General features: G+C 40.9%; 2 protein-coding genes across 4 annotated transcripts in view; both read left to right on the top strand.

Moving 5' to 3' along the window:
• BCLAF3 (BCLAF1 and THRAP3 family member 3) overlaps positions 1-7,232 on the top strand; it is a 33,700-nt gene extending 26,468 nt beyond the window's left edge. For both annotated transcript variants that reach the window (XM_066176917.1, XM_066176916.1), the window contains 2 exons: positions 344-499; positions 2,255-7,232. In XM_066176917.1, the coding sequence (XP_066033014.1) occupies positions 344-499; positions 2,255-2,284 (186 nt within the window). In that variant the 3' untranslated portion in view covers positions 2,285-7,232. The remainder of the gene's footprint in view (positions 1-343; positions 500-2,254) is intronic.
• A 1,088-nt stretch (positions 7,233-8,320) lies between these two features.
• The window catches only part of SH3KBP1 (SH3 domain containing kinase binding protein 1), a 211,858-nt gene continuing 198,553 nt past the window's right edge, over positions 8,321-21,625 (top strand). Inside the window, exon 1 of one of the 2 annotated variants that reach the window (XM_066176909.1) lies at positions 8,321-8,667. In XM_066176909.1, coding sequence (XP_066033006.1) covers positions 8,664-8,667 — 4 coding nt within the window. In that variant the 5' untranslated portion in view covers positions 8,321-8,663. The remainder of the gene's footprint in view (positions 8,668-21,625) is intronic. The other variant, XM_066176911.1, reaches the window with a different exon arrangement.

The following is a 21,625-nucleotide window of genomic DNA, read 5'->3' as shown; positions in this document are numbered from 1 at the left end:
TGGTAGTGGCACTGAGGTGTTATCTGAAAGTTTTTTTGTTGATGCAGTGTGCCTCATAAATGCTTAAAAAATGTTAAAATGTCGTATGATACATTTTTTTTTCTACGAGGGGGATAATTTCAGATGTTTTAAACAGAAAGTACAATACTAGTCCTTTAAGCCATGTGATCTGAGGAATAATACATGTATTGGATGTAAAGGATGAGGGTGTGCACTTGTGAATGCATGCTTCTGTCCTTGGGTACTGGAAGTTTTACATGTCTATATAGCTGTAAATATGAACTTTTGAGTTTTGGTGCCCTCATTTTGCACATTTTTTTCTTCCTTTCCTCCACCCCTACAGAGCAACTTTGCAGATGGCCGTTTGCAATCCCATTACAAATCAGGCTTAGTGCAGAAGGGTTTATATATTCAGGCTAAGTACCAGCGGTTACGTTCTGTTGGTGTAAGGGGATTTGCCACTAATAAATTCAGAGATGGATTTTTGAGGAAAGAAAAGGTAAGTTGGATTAATTTATTTTTCACTAAGCCATTTGTAAAATATGCATATTCATAAGATCCATTTCGATTTTTAAATCTCCATGGAATGACTTGGATGGGATTTTCTGGGATATTGGCTCTTTGTACTTCACTGGCAAACTTGACCGAGCACTCCTGTTTCCTTCCTGTTTATTCTATGGAATCTTGCTGAAACTTGCTTTGGGTAACTGCAAATCAAAGGTGCCCTCTGAGATTCTGGTTGCTTCTGTTTCAGTATTTTTTCCTTGAGCTCAGCTGATCTCTTCCTACTTACAGGACCAGAAACTGTCCCTTTGTGGAACAAAATAGTCTGTCCTGTTTAATCTAAGAGAAGGATATTAATAATTTCTAAAATACATCTGTGTGCTTCTCCTTTTTGTTATGTTACTGTAATTATGTGCTGTAAAGTATGCACTGGAGTGCTGCTCTGAACTAAACTTCCTGCACAATATAATATCTTGTGTAAAATGGTTTGATGAGCTTGAACTGAAATAGGCACATCTGATTTATGGTGTTTTGATTTGCGGAGTGTGTGGGCCAACAATGATCTTTAACTGCAGAAGAACTTCTGAATCATATAAAATGTTGCTGCTTTTGTGAGGATCAGTAGTTAAAGCATACTAAATCCTTTATTAGAATTGATGAAAGTAGTATGAAGTTACTTGTGACATCAGGGAATTGGATTAGATGACCTACACAGCCCCTTGCAGTTCTGTGCTCTGTGTGTTTGTTTTGTAACTCTGTGTCCATCCAGCTACAAGTAAATACACTTCAATAAATAAGCATTTGTAGTTGGATTACAGTTTAGCTCTTGGAGCACAGAAGCACTTTCAAGCACAGGTTCTTACAGCTGTTTGCAAAACTCCTCAAGTTTACAGCCTCGTGGGCAGAAGAAAAAGCCCCCAAAACCCCTTAAGGAAACACACATGTAAAAAACAAACCAAAACAAAAACCAACCAAACAAAAAACCCCCAACCATCGGAAAACCAAGCACTTGAAACAAGGTAAAGAGATTGCTTGTTACTGAAGTAGTTGGGCAAACATCTCTTACATATTTGCATGGGCTCTGAGAAGTATTATCTCTGAAGGCTAAATTGAATTGGAATTAGTGGGAAATAAAAGGAGAAAGATAACACCTCCTCTCTTCCCCCCCAAAATTACGACATTGTAAAACAGGTATAGAAGTATTACAATTTTCTTGTAGTGAGCTATTCCAAATAATTTCCAATGTTCTTCTATAACTGGCTGTTAAGATTCTTGTCTGAAATCTATAAAGCATAGTTAAAACATTCTGCCTACTAGATATTATGATTTGAATCTGAGAATCATCAGTGAGTTGTGAATTTTTTTTTTTAGACCTGATGAATTTGAGTGTGTCTGAGTTAAAATAAATCCTGAAGAATAAGTATGACAACCGTTTTCTTAACAGCTTACTGTTTGAAGGTTGGCTAATTCTTGAAAACCACAACTGTTCCTGAAATTGTAGCATTTTGCTTGTTGTAATGATAAAACTTGTCAAGATCTGTTAAACAGGTCTGAACATCTTTATTTCACTTAATTTCATTTGAAATAATAATGCTGCATATGTATCTTTTAAGGTACAGTCTTTATAATTGTGCTCTTTGAATCCATAATTGAATGAATCTTGCATTTTACATACAGTACTTAAGAAGGTTGGGAGGATTTTTCTGCTATTACGACTGACAGTAATGATTGGTTTTTTTTCTCTGTGTAGGGAAATCTAAATATTGCAACAGAAACCTGAACTGATGTGAGATCCTGAAGTTGAAACAGATAACACAGCAAAGGGAGCATCTGTTTGGTTTTTGACAACTTTCTCAAGACTTAAAATAGGATAAAGGAACTAATGCTGTAACTTTCTTGATTAAAAAATAACTTTATTTTGAATGCTGCAGAACTTTTTTACAGTTTTAATAATTGCTTTTGAAGTACAGTATTCAATTGAAACATCGTCTTATGTACCTTTAGTTCTGTTTGCATACCAGTCTCAAGTAAGGAAGTCATTGAAGGGAGTCTTATTTATTGAATACTTTTTCTCTAAGCATGATGTTACAGATGGAACTTGAGTTGTTATACCCAGAGGTTTATATGTTGAAAGTTTATTGCTAATGTAATAATAAAAAGAAAAAAAAAAAGTGCCTGAATTGTTTGGTAATAGCACATTAGCTCAGGATTTTCCAATTAATGACCTTTTAGGTTGTGCAATAGATTTTACACCTCTGTTCAGTCATTTCCATAAAACAGTACTTTGTATTACTTTGGATTAATAATATACTTGGGTTTCTGATGTGTACATACATTTGTAAATTGTTAGAATGTTGGGACAACTTTCAGCATTTGATTAAAATTAATGGTAACAGGCAGGTATGTAAAGTACTGTAGCAGTAGCTTAGAACTGCACTGAAAGCATAATTGAGTTTGTTAGAAGATTAGTTGGTCTGTATTCAAAATTATTCTGTCTCATTATATTTTGGTGTATGAGATTCTTGACCAAGCCACATATTCTCTAATCTTTTTCATCATAAATTATTTGGTGATTTTATGAATTCTAAAATTGGGGCCTGAAGTATTAAATTACAAGAATAATTAAAAATGTAAGTTTTTGAAAGCATGTCTTCTAACAAAGAAGTTGTTCACAATTGAAACTGCTTTAAATGCAGAGGGCTGGTGATTTTGTTCAGAATGATTCTCTGAAGTTTACCATACTGCAGTATTGTTAGGCTGTGTGCAAAACTCAAATAGCCAGACCTGCTTCATAAGCAGCTATAAACAGTATTTTGTTTATTTCCTGTTTATAGCCTTTGCCTTAATTCATTATTTATGGTAAGGTTGTGTGTATGTATTGCAGATTTGTTCGGACTTCTTATTGACAGTAAATTAAAGATGCATAGCACGTAGTCTTAAGAGATGTTCTTTTTCAAGAAAAAAGTTGTTCACAATATCCTCAATACATGCAGGCAGATACATTTCCATAGAGAATGCAGGCGGGTCTCTGTTGTAGCTGGTAGACCAGAATTCCAATTCTGGGTTAGAGGTATGTTCGCAGAAAAGGAAATTTGGATTTTTTGGGTGGAAAGCCAGGATATGATTTCTGCATGCTTTTTTGTAATGTTTGTTTCCACAATGCCTTCAGTAGAGAGACTGTTTGAAAAAGTAGTTATGGTTCAGAACAGCTAAAATTACTGTGACTTGAGCTCTTCAGTTCTTGGGTGTTCTGCTTAGCCTTCATAGGGGATAAGGCAGGAAGTGTGCAACATTCATTGATGTCACGGTCATTCAATAACAGATGGTTTGTTTCTAAAACACAGGTTTTTAGTTTAAATAACAATCATTAATAATTTAACTAGTTCTTCAGTAACTTTGACATGCATAGACAAAATGGGAAGTGGAAGGGAAGGAACTCCCTGTACAAATAGAGGCAGGCAACCTTCTGCAGATAAGAAAGTGCTTTTTAATTTAAAAAAAGCTGCTGTCAGTGAAGAATCTGGCAGTCATCCTGTGTAGATTTACTGGGAGATAAAAATAAGGAACAACAGGTTAAATGAGTCAACCCAAAGCAAATGTGGAGTAGCTGCAGTTCTGATCAGGCTGCTGGTGGGGGAGTGCTGCGCATGCCCTGCCAAGGGGGGCAGGTTTACCCTGAAGCCAGCAAGTCCTTCATGCTGCTCTGAATGTGCACTGTAAAAGATGTGAGAAATGAAACCATACATGATATAGGACAGGCTACTTTGGCTATATTGTCTTATTCAACAGGATACTACTGTGCATGTAAGCTTCCTGCAGTGTTCTTATTAAATTCTGGAAGAGAACTCTTTGCTGAGCAAATGGGAAAAGTGGATACATGGAGAAACTTCTGACATGGTAGTTTCGATAGCACTGTTTGGAGTAATGCTGGAGTAGTCAAACTTCAGTCAGTTAATGCTGCTTTAACCAGGTTTCAACATGTGACTGACTCCTGATTTTGTGCTTTTTTTATCTATGCATGATTAGATATCTCTAATTTGTTTTGTACTTTACAGTTTAGCTTTGTGTTTATTTCTACAGCTGTGAGCAACATAATGCAAAGAAGTTTGTGGTTTTTTGACTTGTTTGCTGACTTTGGTCCCCCCTACCCCTTGGTCCTAAGATGAATGTCATATGAAATGTAGTCACTGTTTTAGCTGGTTTATCTTTTGTATGATCCCATTTGCTCAAATCACATTCTTTACTGATAATTTTACTTAAACAATTTGGGATTCTGTTATGATAAAACCTCTTACATTCTAAAAAATGCATATGGAAATAATGAATTTTATAAAAATTCATGGCTTAGGTGCTAGAAGCATCTGCTCTATGATATGATGTGACACATTGCTGTGTAGATTTACCTTTGCAAATTACAGAAACTTGTGTGTATATACTCTTACCTAATTCAGCTTGTTTATTGTTTTAGCACAGAAAATTCTGTTTTACTGGACTACAGTGTTTGGTTGAGGGCAATGTATTGAAGTTACTGTTTGGGTTGTGAAGGCACAAGAAAAAGGGTTAAGTAGAAGAAAGGTCAAATTACTTGAATAACCTGGTGCCTTTCGGTATTGTGACTGTATTGTAGAAAACACATGTACAAAGACTTAAGTACATTGCATTCTTTCTCGTGGGAGCATGGACTGATAACAGTTTTTTTTAAAAAATAACTCTTTAAATAGGTGTGTAAGCCTCTGTAGGAAAACAGTGACTTTCATTAGTAAAGTGTCACTGTTTGCATTGGAAAGGTAAGTTAAAAATGTGATTGTCTTAAGAGCTTTCTAGCTTTCTATTTTATACTTTGAAAATACAAATGTGAATTGCCTTTATTTTGTTTAGCTTGAAATGGCTGTTAAATGCTGTCATTTTCAGTTGCTCACATGTGAAATTTTATTTTTAATTGCTATCCAAAATGCAATGGGTTTAATATGACTAGAGTCTTCCTTTTAAGTGTTTAAAGTACTAAGTTGTTATGATATTAGCATTTGTATTGCTGATCCATTTAATTTCTGCATAAATTGATTATTTTAAATTTGTGATGATTGTGTTCACAAGGTTAACAAAATTCTGGGGCTAGTAAGAAGCAACATATTGCAAGGTTCCTATAAGCCTGCCTTAAATCTAATAATTACATGCTTGAAATCATTTTACCTGATGGATATAGATGGTCTTGAGACCTGAACGTAAGTGTCTCAGCTCTGATGGCAGAGGATAGGAGTAAATCCAGGTGATCAGTCACTTGCTGTGTAATGTTTACCTTCTCCCATCTTCTCTAGGGCCCCAGGCTGAAATGTTGAGTTTTCTTTAAATGAACTTAGTTGCTTTAAAAACAGAACCAAACCCCAAGATTACACTTTTGTGGCATTAAAGGCAGAGTTCTCAAAACTTGCTTGGTATGCATCAAAAGGTCATTTTCTGCCATGTCTGTGAAATAGATAATGAGAGTTGCTTGAAGAAGATGATAAAAGATTGTAACAAAGAGAGACTGATTTCTCAGTATTCACCTTAGAAGACTGTAAATAGAGGGATTTTTTAAAATTTCCTTGCTTCCTATAGGAAAGCTGTTCCCATATTGTGTTGAAACCCACCTGTTGCCTTTCTTTAAGGATCTGAACAGCAATCTACAAAGTTCTTTATGGAGGGCCCTCTAAAAGACAGACTTCAGACTTGCATTCTAATGAATTTGAAAAACAGATGTTTCTGCACATAACTCTGACCCTTGACAGACTTCATTCCATTGCTGCAGAATTTGAAGATAAGAAGTTCTTCAGTCTTCTTACGAAGGAAAGAAAGAATAAAAGCCATTTCAAGATCTTTGAAAGCCTCCTTGTAACACTTGACTCCCTAACAGACCTTTAAGGATAGCCATGAACATTTAAATGTGTTCTGTTTTGAGCTTTGTGAACATTATTTTTCAGTGTCAAGATCAGAGAAAACACTTGTCGTAACACCTGCCCCTTCCTTCTGTGCCTGGTGGTTTTTGTTGGAGGGATTTTGAGTAGGTATTAAGCCACATGGTTTAATGGCCTGCCACTTTTAATGCAGTTTTCTTCTGTTCGCTGTTCATTGCTCTGAATTTTGTCTTAAGTAGTCTAAATCTCATGTTGTCTTTTTAATATTTCATTTTCTGTAAATAATGTAGTAGATGGCTTTCATTTTGTGACTGGCTTCTCACATCTTTAGTATTGAGGGGAAGAGGGAGTGGAAACAGTTGTTGTTCGAGTATGTTCTTCAAGGAATAAAAAAAGCCTCATTGTTTTGTTTTAAGAATAGCAGGAATTTTTTACTCCCAGTTGAATGAGGGGAACTAATGTCCACTTCTAAGGAATAGATTGTTGATGTTATTTATACTGTAGTTTCTCAAAGACTGTCTAATGTGTGTATGTGTACATGTATGTGCACATGGAAACACACTGTTAGAAAAGCCTTTAATGTAATTATTTGTAAGTGTGGATAAGAAATTACATTTTTAAACTACTGAAGCTGGAGTTAAATGCAAATGCATTTTAAGTCTGTAGTCTTTGAGTCCACAACGGTGCTTTTGACAATGGTACCCCATATCTAAAAGCCTCGTTCATAAGGATATATAGTAAGATGTAGGTATGTTTATATGTATGTTTAACATAGTTTATATAAAATAAATGTAAATTTTGTTTCTACAGACAATAAATGTTTTCATGAAAATTTTACTTATGAATAATTCAGTGATTTGATTCAGTAATTAATATTTGTAATTTTCAGGGTAAAAACCCCCACTTCTTTCAAAATCTCTTGTGCAGGGAGTGGAAGAGTCAAAAATGTTACTATATTTTGTTAGTGGCAGTTTTCTGTTTTCATACACAAATTAACTACCTGAGGTTACAACAAGCTGGTTTTGCTTACTCTTTCATTAATAGTCAAGGTGCTCGTGCTGTAAAATGTCACCTATACTTTAATACCAGCTTTTTAAAAATTATTTTTTAGTCTGTGCTTCTCCTCTGCTGCTATTTTTGGTTTTTTTCCCAAGGGTCTTTACCTGTGGAAAGACGTGCCTGTGCAGAAGCCTCCCCACCCTCCTTTCTATCCAGACATGTCACTGATCTGTGCACACTCTTACTGTAGCAGGGGTTTCGCATCTTCCTGCAGTACGAACAATCCGCGCTCCTGTGCGACGCTGCTCTTTTTAGTGAAACATCAACACTACCCCAAAGGCACTCTTCATCTTCCCTCTCCGTCTTTCCTTCCTTCCCTGCTCCAAAACCCAAGCGTGTAGCGGTGTGTGCGGTGTAGGTGGGTCGGGCAGGGACGAGGGGCACCTGCGGCGCCGCCCGTGCATTTCCCGGTCACTGAGAGCAGAGCCCCGGGGCCGGGCCGGGGCAGGAACGCGCGGTGAGGTGCCCGTCCCGCCGCCCGGGAGCGCTCTCCATCCTCCCCCGGCGCCCAGCCCCGTCCCCTCCCTGTGCCCGAGGAGTCCTGCCCCGAGAGGGCGGGAGCCGCCCCGCTCCCCGCCGAGGCTCCGCTCCCCGCCGACCCTGCCCCCGCCGGGGCCGCGGCGCGGCTCCGCTTCCTGCCGCCCTCCCCGCCCTCCTCTCCCGCCGGCCCGAGGCGGCGCAGCGGCTCTGGCGCAGTCTCGCGACACTTCCCGCAGCGCGGAGCCGGAGCCGCCGCTCGCCCCGGCAGCAGCAGCAGCAGCAGCAGCGGCAGCCGCGGCGCTCGCTGCCCGCGCTTGGGAGCCGGAGCCGCTCCCGCCCCGCGCCCCGCCGCGCTCACCGCCCGCCCCTCCCGCGGCTCGGCGGCACAGGCTGCTCCGGGGGCTTTCGCCCTCGGCTGCTTTTCCCGGCGGCAGCGGGGACCCGGGTGGCTGCAGGAGGTGAAGGCTGAGCCCCTTCTCTCGCCTGATTTCTGTATATTTCCTTTTTCTCACACACGCCGAGGGAGAGCCGCGGCGCAGGACGCAGGATGCAGCCCGGCTGCGGCGGGTGCTGAGCGCGGCGGCCGCCGGAGGAGGGAGCGGCTCTGTCAGCGCCTCCGCTCCGCGCGGCGGCGGCTCGGGCGGTCCCTCGCCCCCTTCCTTCGCCGTGGCCACCCGCCCTAAACTTTCAGCCTGTTGTCGCTGCCAGGCGAAGCCCAGCTCGACATAAATGGGTGAGTTCAGGCCGCCGAGGTGGCGCTGCCGGAGGCCGGCTGGGGCTCCCGGCTAGCCGGTGGGGTGCATGTGCCGCTGGGGACGGTGGGAGGGAGGCGGCCGCCACTGGCCTCCGCTCCTCCGCCTCACGGCTTTTAACTTCTCCTCCCCTCCCCCGGCCGAAGCAATAATTGTTTTCATGTGACAGGCGGCGAGATCGGGGTTGGCGGCGGCGGGGCGACGGCCGGGTGCCCCTCGGGGCTGCCGCTGTGGGGGCTCCCGAGCGGGGCTGACACGGTTACGAACCCCGCCGTCTATCAGCTGCCCGGCCTCGCCGCCTTCCCGCCGGGCACAGCCCTCCCCGGGCAGCCGGGGGTGTGGTGGCACCGGGCCGGGCGGAGAGAGCAGAGACCTCCGCGCCGGGCGCGCAGGTTGCGCTCCGAGGGGCTGCGGCGGGGAGAGCTCGGAGGGCGCGGGCGGCCGTGGGGGATGCAGTGCCCGTCACTGCCCTGCACAGCCCCGCAGCTCCCCTCGGTGCCCCGCCGGGCGGGGGCGGCCGCCGCGGCCGCTGCGCGGGGTCGTTGGAGCCGCGGAGCGGGGGGCGACTCGGGCGGCGCTCGGCTGCCGCCGCCCGTGAGGTGTCACCCGCGGACTTCGGGAAAAGGCTGCGCCTGGATGCCCGGCCCGGGCTGGGCAGCGCCCGTTACCTGTGCAGGGGGCAGGGAGGGAGGATGGGGATGAATTGTCCCATTATGCGGGGCCAGGCGGCGGCAGCGGCGGTGCCAGGCGCGGGCTGGCTGAGCGATGCGCCCGCGGCGTCGTTTGATGCGGCTGCCCGCGGCTCGCTCTGCCCAGCGCGGTGCCCGGCGGAAAATGCCGGATAGGCGGGAACAAAAGAAGCAGCAGCTGTCCGTGGGCAGCCTCGGTGCGCACACCGGCCGGCCTCTGGAGACAGCAGAGAAGGGTGCTCCGAAACAGCGGCTCTCGGTGTCCCCAGGCCCCCCGCTGCCCGCTTCGCTCACGGCGGCGGAAATGCGGTCGAACTGTGGGGGAACCTAAGAGCAGCATCACCGAAACGACCGAATATAATGCGTCGCGTGGGAAGACATTTTACAAAATTTTACCTGTTGTAATACGGTGACGTTGGGAATATAGTGGGAAGTAAATCGTCCCTTTGTTCTTTGAGAGGTTAGTTTGCGGGGTGGTATGGGAGCGATGCACAGCTGCCCCACCTGTATGTTAGCAGATTAAGCACAAGCTTTTTGCTATCGACTTTCAGTTAGCTCTCCGGTCTGGGCTGAGGTGGGTTCATCCCTGGGCAGCTCGTTGGGCCGTATTGATCCGGCTGAACTCCGGCGCTGCTGACAGCAGGCCGGCATCCCCGGCTGCCGCAGTTAATTGGGGGCAATGGAGGAGTTCTGTTAGGGTTGGTTTGCCGGCTCACTGACACAGCTCTCAAATTCTCAAATTCAAATTCTTATCTGTCACAACAGATAAGGTTTTTAACGTAGTAGTGTATTGAGAGGTAGGGTTTGTAACTGCTGAACGGAGCAGAGTCTGTACGCAGTAGGGCATGTAATAGGAAATAATTAAAAAAAATTTTTTTTGGTTTCTTATCCTCTTCCCACACATTTATTTCTCACTAACTTTGTACTGTGATACAGTAAGACTTTTCTGATTGCAATTTGCGCCATAGTCCCAATATTAGCCTTCATGGTTAAATGGATTAAGTAAAGCAATAAGGAGTCGACAAAGTAATTTGCATCGATAGAGCTTTAGGAAGGTTTTTAATACAGTAACTTGGTAGTAAAGGCCATCTTTTTTTGTTTTTACCCACCCACCCCTCTCCTGGGCAGTAATCTTACACATCTGGCTTCTTTAAAGCTCATTTGGATGATGACTTTCCCAAATCATCATGATTCAGTCATACTTTGCTTTGCAAAATGGGAGTGGATGGAAGGTAGATATGATTTAATTGTTGTTCGTATCTTTAAATGGTGATTCTCGTAGTTTACAAACAAATAGAAAAATTGTGCAAGGAGGTGAAGATACGCGTAGTACGAAAGTAAAATCGTTTTGGGAGATATCAAATGAAAGCAGTTTTAGTAAAAACATTTTTAACATAGTTAGCATTTTTGTAAGGTATCTCAGATGCAGAAGAGTATAGGTGAATTCTTTACATACTACACTGTTACGATTCCTAATGTTTTATTTTTAGATTACTTGTACGCCTTCTTATATTAACCATTTTTATTTTCTGTGTGGCACCGCAGAGTGTTTTTAGCCCAGCCCTGTGGATGAGTGTATATGAGTGTTTGTTATACACACCTGTATACTGAGATTCAGTGCTTTTTTACAGCACACACCCCAAACCTTGCACTAAATACTACATGTAACTGATGTTTTATGAGCTCTTCTGTGATATTATAGAGTACATTAAAATTAATTAATTTACACTTGGAATGGACTTTGCAGGAGAGTGGAGTGAAATAATGGTGCTAGTCCTCTACAGCATAAAAAGGAAGGGATAAGGCAAAGATCTTAAAGGTAATCATGAACGCAGTGAAACAAGCTTGGTCCGTCTCCATAAATGTTTGAGAAATGAAGATGTGGTGTTTTGTGGGGACTTGTGGGTGTGGGAGGGTTGTCTGTTTGTTGTTGCTTTTGGGTTTGTTTTGTTCTGTTTTTATTTTGAAACTACTTAGTCTGGTGGGTGGTCAGGGAACTCAGTCTCAACTGCAAGAGTGTGGGGTGACCACACATCAGACTGTCCTCCTGAAGCTGAAGGTGCAGAAAACAAAGTAGTTATGGGGAAACCCGGTTTGAAATGTGCTACTTATCAAATTTAGAAAATGCGAGATTAGAAGTGTGATTCCACCATGGTGAAGCAGCTGCGCAGCTCCGTCTGTCAGTTGAGACACACCTCCCAACTTCTACAGTAAATGAAGGAAAATCCTTTCTTTTGCCGCGCAGTCTTTACTCATGTTCAAAGCACAGCCAGTTTAGTGCGTTAAATGGGGTGTGGGTCCTGTGTCATAATGTTGCAATGAAGCTATGCTGCTGAAGCCTTCATCACTGTGTTTAAACATTTCCTTCATCAATGTTTTTTTCATCTAAATGTTTTTCAAGGTATTGTTAAAGTTCTGCTGTTTGGAAAAGGGAAGAGAGGAAACGCTGCTTTTGTTTATGTGAAATCACATCGATTACATCTGCTGCCACCATAGTTGGGAGTTTGGACCCAGAGAGATTCTTGCGCCCTTTGAACCAGTTAGGTTACTTACTCCGGCGGCCAGCTGTTGTCTGTGTGGTTTTACATAATTGGTTGAGAAAGGTGCTTTGCTGTGGAAAACTGCAGATAGTTTGTACACACCAAAGGAATGTGACACCACGAGGTAATGCAATCAAAAGAATTCAATCTATGTGAAAGTGTAACTATTCTCTACTAGTTGCAATCCCTTTTTCTGTTTTTACCCTTCTTAATTTTTTTTTAATTTTCTAAATTCTCCTCTGTCCCCTACCCTCGACTTTCCCCCTCCTCTGTTTCTCTGTACACGTTCCAGAGATGCTGCTTCCTGTGCCTTCCTCTCTCTTATCGCAGCATCAACAGAGGGAGTGCTCTGAACACATTTCCTGCCTGTGGGGCCAGGCTGACCTCCAGCACCCGAGCTGTGCCTACATCCAAACTTCTGCTTGGCCCCCTGGTGACACCTGGAGAGGGCTCACTGCAGCAGGAGCCCTGGGGAGTGCAGCTGGTGAACTCCACCAGCTCTGCGCTCCCATCTAAAAGGATGAATTTTTGAGGCCTGAGCCTAGCAGGAGTTGCGCACCTCACTCACAGAAGATGATGATGTTTGTGGTTACCTTTCCAAAATGGTGGAGATGTTGGAGCCTTTCAGTAAAATAGCTGTAAGATTTTTAAAATAGAAATAGTATTTGTCATTCTAGTCATCCTTGGAGGCAGTTGAACAGTTTCCGCTGAATAAGGAAAAGTAATAAGAAAGATGATTAGCATGACCTTTTTCGCTTGGATTTCTTTTTTAAAATAAGGTTTTAAGCAACTGTAAAGTGGCTTTATAGTGAAAATTTTGTGTAAAAATCCTTCCCAACTTGTAAAAAGCCTTTATTCTCCTCATAGGGGGTGTTACTCCTTTTAATTCTTTTGCGGTCATTGGTAGGTTTGTTTCTCACAAGAAGACAGCTACATTGGAGCTGCTGAGGATCACATGTCCATAATGTTTGGTGACATTATACAGCCTGTAAATGTCTTATGGTCTGAGTTCCAGTGGCGTTTTCATAAACTGTAATAAAATATTTTCAATGACCTGGATGAAGTTTCATTTAAAAATAGCTGGCGTGAAGCTTCCTTTTCCTAGAAATCGAGAGGTAATGGCATTCCTGTCATAAAAGGTTGTCAGAGCTGCCTTCTAAATGAGATCAGGATAGGGATGGGAAATAAAGAAATATAAAAGATGTGAATATGTGTGTATAGGTAAAAGATTATGAGAATCATTTCTGATTGTGGCATCTCCTCTGCTTGCTCCTTTGCAGTAGCTCTTCCTTCCTTAGAATTGCTTTTTTATATTAACTGTTGCTTTTAGCTCAAGAAGTGTGATAAAGAACATAATACTTAAAATAGGTGGTTTCTTAAAAGTGCAGAATTCTTGCTTGTTTTTGTGCTAATCAAAGATTCATATGTAGAAAATTACAATAGAGCTGCTAGAAAAGGGGATTTTTTTTTCTTCCTGAGTTTAAGGAAGCACTGTAATGAGCATGTAATAATTACAATGTAATGTAATAAAACACTTTATTGAGAAGCAGTTTTCTTTTGATACAAATGCTGAGTGCATACATATTTCTGTTTAAACTTCTGTTAATGTAATATATACAATTTATCACAATTTATCTGTGATGTTATTAAGATAGCTTATTTTGTAATTGTTATTCACTGGATATTAGAAGGTGTTTCAAGAATATTGCTGGTATAATTTGTATAGAATTTGTATAGGAGATTAGTGTTGACCTTGTAGGTAATGCATTGACTCCTTCCCTGCTTAAAGGGGAAGGGTCACATGTGTTAGGAGGAGTAAAAGGAGAGCTTGGAAATGTGAAATAAGCAGCTGAAATTTCAGGTCTGATGTGTTAGAGGTCACTGATGTGCTGCAAGCAGGTTAGCCCTGAAGAGATCAAAGGAGTGAAGACAGCTGCAGAGATGGTATCTGTTGTTTTGCTCTGATCCTGCTGGTATAGAGCAAGCTTATAAAAAATGATGATGGATTTTGTATGGTTCCTATCTGTGTGGTTTTTGAAATCCTGGACCAGGGAGCGGATGTTTTCCCTTGATGCAAAAGCAGGAAGTAGCTGCAGGGCATATCTACATTCTGTACACTGAGGAATGATGAAAGAATATATTAGGGGGAGGGGAATGAGAGAGGAGGTGAGTATCAAGATTCAGTAATTCAGCTAATGTAAAAGTAATTGCCGACAGTCTGCTTCACACTGAGAGGAAACACAATAAAAGCTTGAAGTCCCTATGTGTGAGAAGTATTTGCATATTTGTGTATGCAAATACTGCAGTTCAGTAGTCATGGATTGTATTATCAAATGAAGTTGTCTTTCCCCTCCTTTTTATTATTGGTAACTGAGAAGCATCAGTAGAAAGCAACTCTTGAGAATGCAGTGGTAAATCCACATGAAAGCTGTGTGGTGAGATGACTGTTGCAAGGTCTTGGCTTTGCTGTGTTCCTAACATAACTTTGCCTTAGAGAATGGAATATCCCAGAGGACAGGCAGTGGAAGGGATGTCTTTGTTCCCAGTCTTACAGCAGTTTGTATTACAGTGGGAGTGTTGCTGAGAATTTGTGCTTCTGATTTAGTATGAAGAATTGTGTAGAGTTGTGGATCAGAAAGTATGTCTGTGCTGAAAAAAAATCTCTTTAGCGAGAAAGATAATGTATTATAGAAAGCTGAGCATTTATACAAGGAAAATATCCCTAACTTCTGATTAATCTGTAGTGTCAGTAAAAAGAGGTGTCTTTTGAACTCTGCCTTTGAATTTCATTAGGAGTATTGTACAGAAGGAAAAAGTTCCTCTTTATCTCATTCTCTGTCTTTCATACTGTGCAGCTAAATCACTTCTGACAATTGAAACCCGCTCACACCAAAACCAGTGTAAGTCTATTCATTTATTTGAAGATCAAAGTCAGCATTGATGCACAGCTCCCCGGGGGAACTAATGCTTTTTTGAAAATGTCAATATAGATTCATTGCATGTGTTGCAAGTCAAGGCCAAATTAGACTAGATCTAGATCTTTAAAGGTCCCTCCCAACCCAAAGCATTCAAAATGATCTATCAATGTTTCATTGGCTTTCACTGGTCACACTGCTTGCATTTAAAAATTAAGTGGTTTATGTCCCACAGGTAATTTGTAATTAATGAATTTGTGACTTATATAAAAAAAAAAGAAATCCCAACTCACCTAAAACAAACAAAAAAACCCATTCCTGCAAAACAGGAATCCTCATAACATGTTGTGTTCTCTACTTGTAATTTCCAGGAAGTTACTTACTGCCTTAAAAAGCAACATATTGGTGCTTTTTATTGATAACGAGGTCTCAAAACAAACACACACAAAAGTCACTTCAGGGTGTTTTCCTGTTTGTTTTAGATTTTGTGGGAAGGCGTTCTTGGAGGTCAGTGCAACTGCTGGTGCTGTATGGACTACTTGTGTCAGCCTGGCTTTCTTTGTATGTAGCTCTGTCTTTCCCCATGAGCTGGATTTGTAAAGGTTTTCATTAAAGGTAACAGTAGCATCAGAGTGTAAGTGTGCACACACAGAACTTTTCATTTTTGAGGCAATCGTAAAGCCGTTCTTTGAGAACTTTCATGTCAGGTTTAGGTTAAGTATGTTCTTTATCTGTGGTTGCCGATTTATCCTCACCACTGGCAAAAAAACATTTTTCATACTCTGGTAACTTGGCGGAGTGGATTTTTTTTCCTGTTAGGCTTGTGTAGCATTGAAAATTTTCCATCCTGGTGACAGATATGAAACTGGCAAGCAGCAAGACCTCAGCTTAATTTTTCAGTGTTTTTCTCATTCCTGCTGTTCTTTCTGTGAGGTCTCACTGAGCTCTTATTGAGCTGTTAGTGCTCCTCTATTTCCCACTGTCAAAGGGCACACCAGAGATTCCAAACTGTGCCCAGAAAAAGATGCCTTTATTTAGAGGTTTTGTTATAGTAAGGTTTAAAAATCTTCTTTGCTGTTAAATTTGGACCACTTATAAAAAAAGTGTTTCAGCTTTGGCCTTGTGTTTCCAAACGTAAGGATTAGCAGCTTGTTTTGGAAGAGTGGTGATGCTTACTTGTAAACAATATTTGAATGCTTTGTTGATGAAGATTGAATACTGCAGTACTTTTATTTTTCATTGCTGCTCATTTCTTATGAACATGTCTTCATTATCATCAACAGCTTTATGGAAAAATATCTATCAAAACCTTTCACTTTAGATAAAACCACCCTAATTTCCCATTAAATAGCCTGTATTACAGTTCATCGAAATTGCAGAATGGCCATTTTCAGTGAGTACAAATATCCAACTTTTCTGCTTAAACTATCCCATAAAAGAAACCCTCAAAAACCTACAGGCAGCCAAAATACCTCAAACAATTCCTACCGAAAAAAAAAAAAATCTTAACGTAGAGAAACCTGACTTTGTTCCCATCAGACTTTAAATGGTTGGGTGAAAGGGAGGAATGGAGAAATGAGTGCAGAGAGTGAAAGCCTTCCAGTAAAGGCTGAGCTTGAGAGCCTTGCCTTGAGTGCACCGTCCAGCAGTTTGTGACAGTGGCAGTTGCTGAACACCTGAGAGGGAGCCGAAGTGCTTCCAGGCAGGGGAGACTTAATTGCACCTTGTGAAGGCAGGCCTGGTAGTAAGAAATGCTTGTAACTTTACTTACTAATAAAATGAAAAATTAAATTAGTTCCAGGAGAGTAAAAAAAAAGTCTACAAATTTATAAGTCCTCACAGTATTAAAGACTTTTTTTTGATGGCATGGACTACACCTTATTATTTGATTTTAATTTTTGTTCCGAGAAACATCAGGGTGCCAGCAGTTGTGGAGAACACCAGCTTGGTAGCTTAAAAGTTTTTTGTTGTTGTTGGTTTTTTTTGTTGGGTTTTTTTTTTTGTATCTGTATTTTTAGATTACATGTGGGAAAGAAAAGGTTAACCACTGTGCAATCTTGAAATCTAGATTTTGTTCAGACAAATATTGATATGGAAGTCAAATAGTTAAACCTCTTCAACTAGTAGATTTGAAGTTTGGTATGCTTCTGGGCTTTCCTTGCATTTATTTAATGAAAATGGTAACATTTAAGTTTCATTTCTTTTTAGGTTCTAAGCCATTTGCTGAATTGAACTGATCATGTAACTGGTTCAGTCGTTAATCTCAGTCTAATACTGGATTACTTTAATCTTGATTCATTGTTAATTGCTGTATCTTTAATGTTGGAAATGTGTTCTTTGTAGCTGTTTTTGTTAGTAACTTGAACAACAAAGTTAATTTTCCAGGTGACAAAAAACTAAGTATTTTGTGGATTTTGTTGGCTTTTAACTAGTTAGCTTATAGATTTGACCAGCTCCTCAGTTGCTTCTTTCTTTGTAGCAGTCTGTAAGTCTAGTGGATCACATCAGGTCGAGTTTATCTGTCTGTATAGAACTGCTCCAGCATCATAGGGGCAACATGTGGTTAATCAAGGGATTTGTGTGTGTAGTTAATCCGGGCTAGTTAACTGCTATTTTATTGATGGGAGGTTTGCTTAATAAGCAAAATCCTTCTCTTACTTCTTCCTTGGTTGACTTAAGTGTGTGATGAAAAGAGCTTTATCCTTGAACAGCCAACTAATTCGTACAAGTAAGATCAGCTCTTTCTGTTGCAAGAAACAACCTTTCAACTGGGAGAGAAATCTTCCTGCTGCTGTTACTGTCATCTTTGGTTACAATTGTTTTTAATGTTCATCTTCCTGGACAGCTGCTGTTTCCTCCTCCATCCAGTAATCTCTTTGAAAATGGGAAAGATCTTTATTTTCTCTGAAACCTGATACAGAAGTCCCTTGTATCTGCTGATCGTTTCATTCATCAAATACCTTTATTTAGCTTCATTTGAAAATAGCAGAAATACACTTGTCAGTTTTACTTTGACCACTGAGGTCAGTTTGAATGGTCTTTGTTCTGTCAGCTCATACCACCCTTCACAGTTGCTCACTTTGATTTGCATTAACCATGCTAGTTATTTTAAAGGCTACAATTTCTGTGTGTGAAGCACCTATAAATAGTGCTTTTGATTAGCTGACATCTCAGTTATCTGACTTTGGCATGTGAAAGATTAAGATAAGATACTGTCTAGTTCATGATGAGTTATCTCCTGACAATTCAAAATTGTCTGCACTGGTTCTGGAGTAATGAGACATCTATTAATATGTATTCCCCTGCAGTGTATTTCATAGTTTGTTCACAGTTGTGGAGAAAACATCCTTGTTTGTTCCTGTGTGTTTTTCTCATTCCTTCACCTCATTCTGTCAGAAAGCAGTCGCACCTCTTCTCATCACTTAAAGAAGTATGTGTATGCTTCTTTCGCTTTGTAAATTGTGTTTTGTTGCTTTGGGTTCATGTGTTGTGGTGGTTTTTGATTGTTGGGGTGGGTTTTTTTTTCTTTTTACAATAAATCTACATTACAGTTTCTCAACTGTTTCTCAGGAAAGATGCTCTTCAGCCATTTTTTGTCTGTTCACATGCCTGATGCTCTGTCATCTCATCTTTACATATGTACTTCCTTTAAATTCATCTTTCCTTCTCTTTGACCTGTCTTTCAAATGTACTGCTTCCCTTTTTAGAAAGCTTTCTTATGTATTTCACTTACAGAGTCTCAAAATTCCCTAAATTAAGATGCAAAGATATACAGAACTTTGAAGGCAATCTGGTGTAGAATACAGCACAATTGTAGGTGATTCTTTATGCATTTTATTTGAAATTAGGGACAGAAGAAAGCTTTGGCTGGATTCCTATAAATATGATGTCAGGAAGGAAAGGGACTGACCATCTTTTAGAGACTATTGCTTTAATCTGCAAAGTATTTTCAGAGTTGAAATTGGTACCCTGGAATAATGCTGCAGTGTGTGTTGCATATTGTGTTTTGCCAGGCACGTTTTTGATGTTTTCTGATGGAAGAGTGGTGCCTCTGGTATGTGGAATAAAACAGGTTGTGGAAGTTGGCAAAGCCAAATACTGAAGTTCCAATGTTTTTTTTTAATTTGGAGAACTTAAAAGCAGGATGTTGCTATTTTAAGTAGAGTTTCAGTTCCTGTCTGTTCAAGTCTGTCAGTGTCTCTCTTGAACCAAAACCAAGGAGTTGATGTAAATTCTCCCTTGTAGGCAGAGAAATTGAATGTAAGAAACACTCTTTGCCTCTCGAGACCCTCAGAAATCTACGATTTGTTTTGACTTCTGATTTCCTTAACTCTGAAAGCTTGTACAACTTGAAACCAGAGAAGGTCATTCGAAGATTCTTTAAGGGGATGGAGTTCAGGAACCTTTTTCTTAGATGAAAAAGTAGAGCTTTCTCCTTAGCCTTGGAAGAAGTGCTCAAGGTAGAAAAGATTCAGTGACCTTCTTATTTCTGTCCTCTCTAGTTCTCTTGTTTGCATGGTTTAACCTGCCCGTTGCCTCCTGGATGCTGTAGAAAGATTCTGTGCCAGCACCTGAGGAAATTCCACTTGTCTTGAGGAGAATCTGTCTTGTTGTTACTTCTTTGGCCACACACCTTGTTCTGTTCCAGACAGTACCAGTGTTGGTTACTGGGGCTGGATGAGAGGTGGAGGTTGTCAGAAGAATAACTGTTTATAAAACAGTAGGGTTTACTGCCTCTGTTTGTTCGCTTGGGTTCCACAATGCTCCATCCTGCTGCTTTCTCCCGCTTTCCCCCCCATCCTCAGTGCAGCAATGGGTTCTTCTGTCTAAATGCTGACTGTTGTTTGTGCTTTCACCCTGTGTGCAGCTCGGCTGAGCGTTCCCATTCAACCAGCACAGAGTGGCTCAGATTCCCTTTTGGAACAACGCTGTCATCAGGTCACAAGCTGTTCTGGCTCACAATGAAAACCAGGGATAAGCTTTCACATCTACTTCTTTGGCTTGCATCAGGTTTTGCTTCCAGGATTGTTCTTCTAAGGAGGAGCTCTGTGTAGTGTCTCCCTTTTTGAGATTTGTTCTCATCATAAGATTTAAAGAGGATCCCTTGGAAGGGAGTGTTTTTTCAGGTGGAGGAGTCTTCTTGAGACCTTTAACCTGCTACCAGAGATACCCGTTCAAGGAGCTGTGTCTTCTACTTGCAGCATAATCTCTGCTTTCTGAAAGGCTTTGCCTTGTTCAAAATCAAGAGCATTTCTCAAAGAGAAAATAAAACTAAAAAATGTTAATGCAAGTGCCTCATTACTCAGGCCTGCGATTGACACGTGGGATTTTGAAAAGCACCATTTAAAGGAAAACACATCAGCTAATGCCTCTGATGTGGATTTTTGTTCATTAAAAAAAAAAACAAGTGTTAGTTTGTGAATTCCATTTATTGTTGTCACCCCGGTTCTTCAGCCTTCTGATGTTGTTTACATGTTTCTAGTGGAGTCTCTCACACATTTAACGTAAACGAAGTAGATTTTTTTTCGCATACCTCTCTGTGATGGACTGCTGAATTGACCACTGGGGTCACAGAGGTGCTATTCTCGTCTCCTCGTCCTTGATCAAATCCCAAATCCTGTTTAAACCCCAGATCATAATAAACTTCCTCTTTCTCTGCTCATCTCTCAAGCTAAGTGAGTGTGGTTCTTTCGTGTCCCTAACAGCGACATATTGTGACATCCAGCAAACATCACCTGCAGAAACTGATTTGAGCTGAGAAAACAGAGGATTAAAGATACCAGCAAAAACCTATTACTCCAGAATTCCATCCTGAAATATAAAATTGAAATTTGAAAGTTTTTTAATGCACAGAGGCTGACACATGTTATCTGATATAATAGTGAAGTTTATTTGCCCAAGGGTTGTCTGGAACTTGTGAATTCATATATGCAATAATTTCTAAAACAGTGGTTTTTTTCAGTCCTGTTGTTCTTACCACAGTTTGAAGGAGAGTAAAAGAACTTGATGTTAAAAGAGAAGTTGCTAAGAGTCATGAGCAGTGGTTTTATGAGATTTCTTTATTAATCAATAAAATATTATATTGATAGGTGGTAAAGGCATTCTTTTAATCACATATCCTTTCTCCAAACATTCCCACCCTACCTTCCATTGGTGCTCACATAATTGAGGAAGTTTGGTTTTTTTAACACCTTGAGTGGTTGTTGGCTTTTCTTTCAGTGTGACGTAGAGGTTTAGTGGACATGGCTTGATGCAGGCATGTAAATGTTGTATTGGACCATAGTGATGAAATGGAAATTATCCGTCATCTGAGCTCTTGTACTTAGGGCTGTGAGCCCCAATACACACACACAAAAGTTACAGCTCCTGTAATGCCCAATAATCTGTTGTATGTGAAAGCACAGTAGTTGTGTCCTTTAATTTAGCTTATAAATTATGAAACTGCTGAGAAGTTCCATACTGGGCCTGACCTTCCTCTGAATGTGAAGTTTTGTACCTTGAAATGCTTGGATTTATGTAAGAGGTAGAGAGAAAAAAGCTGGTCATTTCTTTTCTCCTTCCAGCCCAGCTTCTCACTGTTGTACAGCACACATCTTTGTGACAGTTTATAATGCATCAGTTAGAACACAACACTGGCTTGTAGTCCTAGCATTTGACAGGTGGAATCAGAAAAGTTACTGCTGGGATAAATATTTTTGCAACTGCTGTCTTAAAAATGATAGAATGCCATTAAACTGAGAGAATAAAACAAAACTTTGAAATAGTTATAAGACAGCATGTTTGTCTGCAGCTGGT

The sequence above is a fragment of the Chamaea fasciata genome, unplaced genomic scaffold (assembly GCF_029207755.1).
Source record: "Chamaea fasciata isolate MVZ Bird 193981 ecotype frontalis unplaced genomic scaffold, bChaFas1.0.hap1 SCAF_2, whole genome shotgun sequence".
Lineage (NCBI taxonomy): Eukaryota > Metazoa > Chordata > Aves > Passeriformes > Sylviidae > Chamaea > Chamaea fasciata.
Note: the sequence above shows the minus strand (reverse complement) of the source record. Positions and strands in the feature narration are given on the sequence as shown.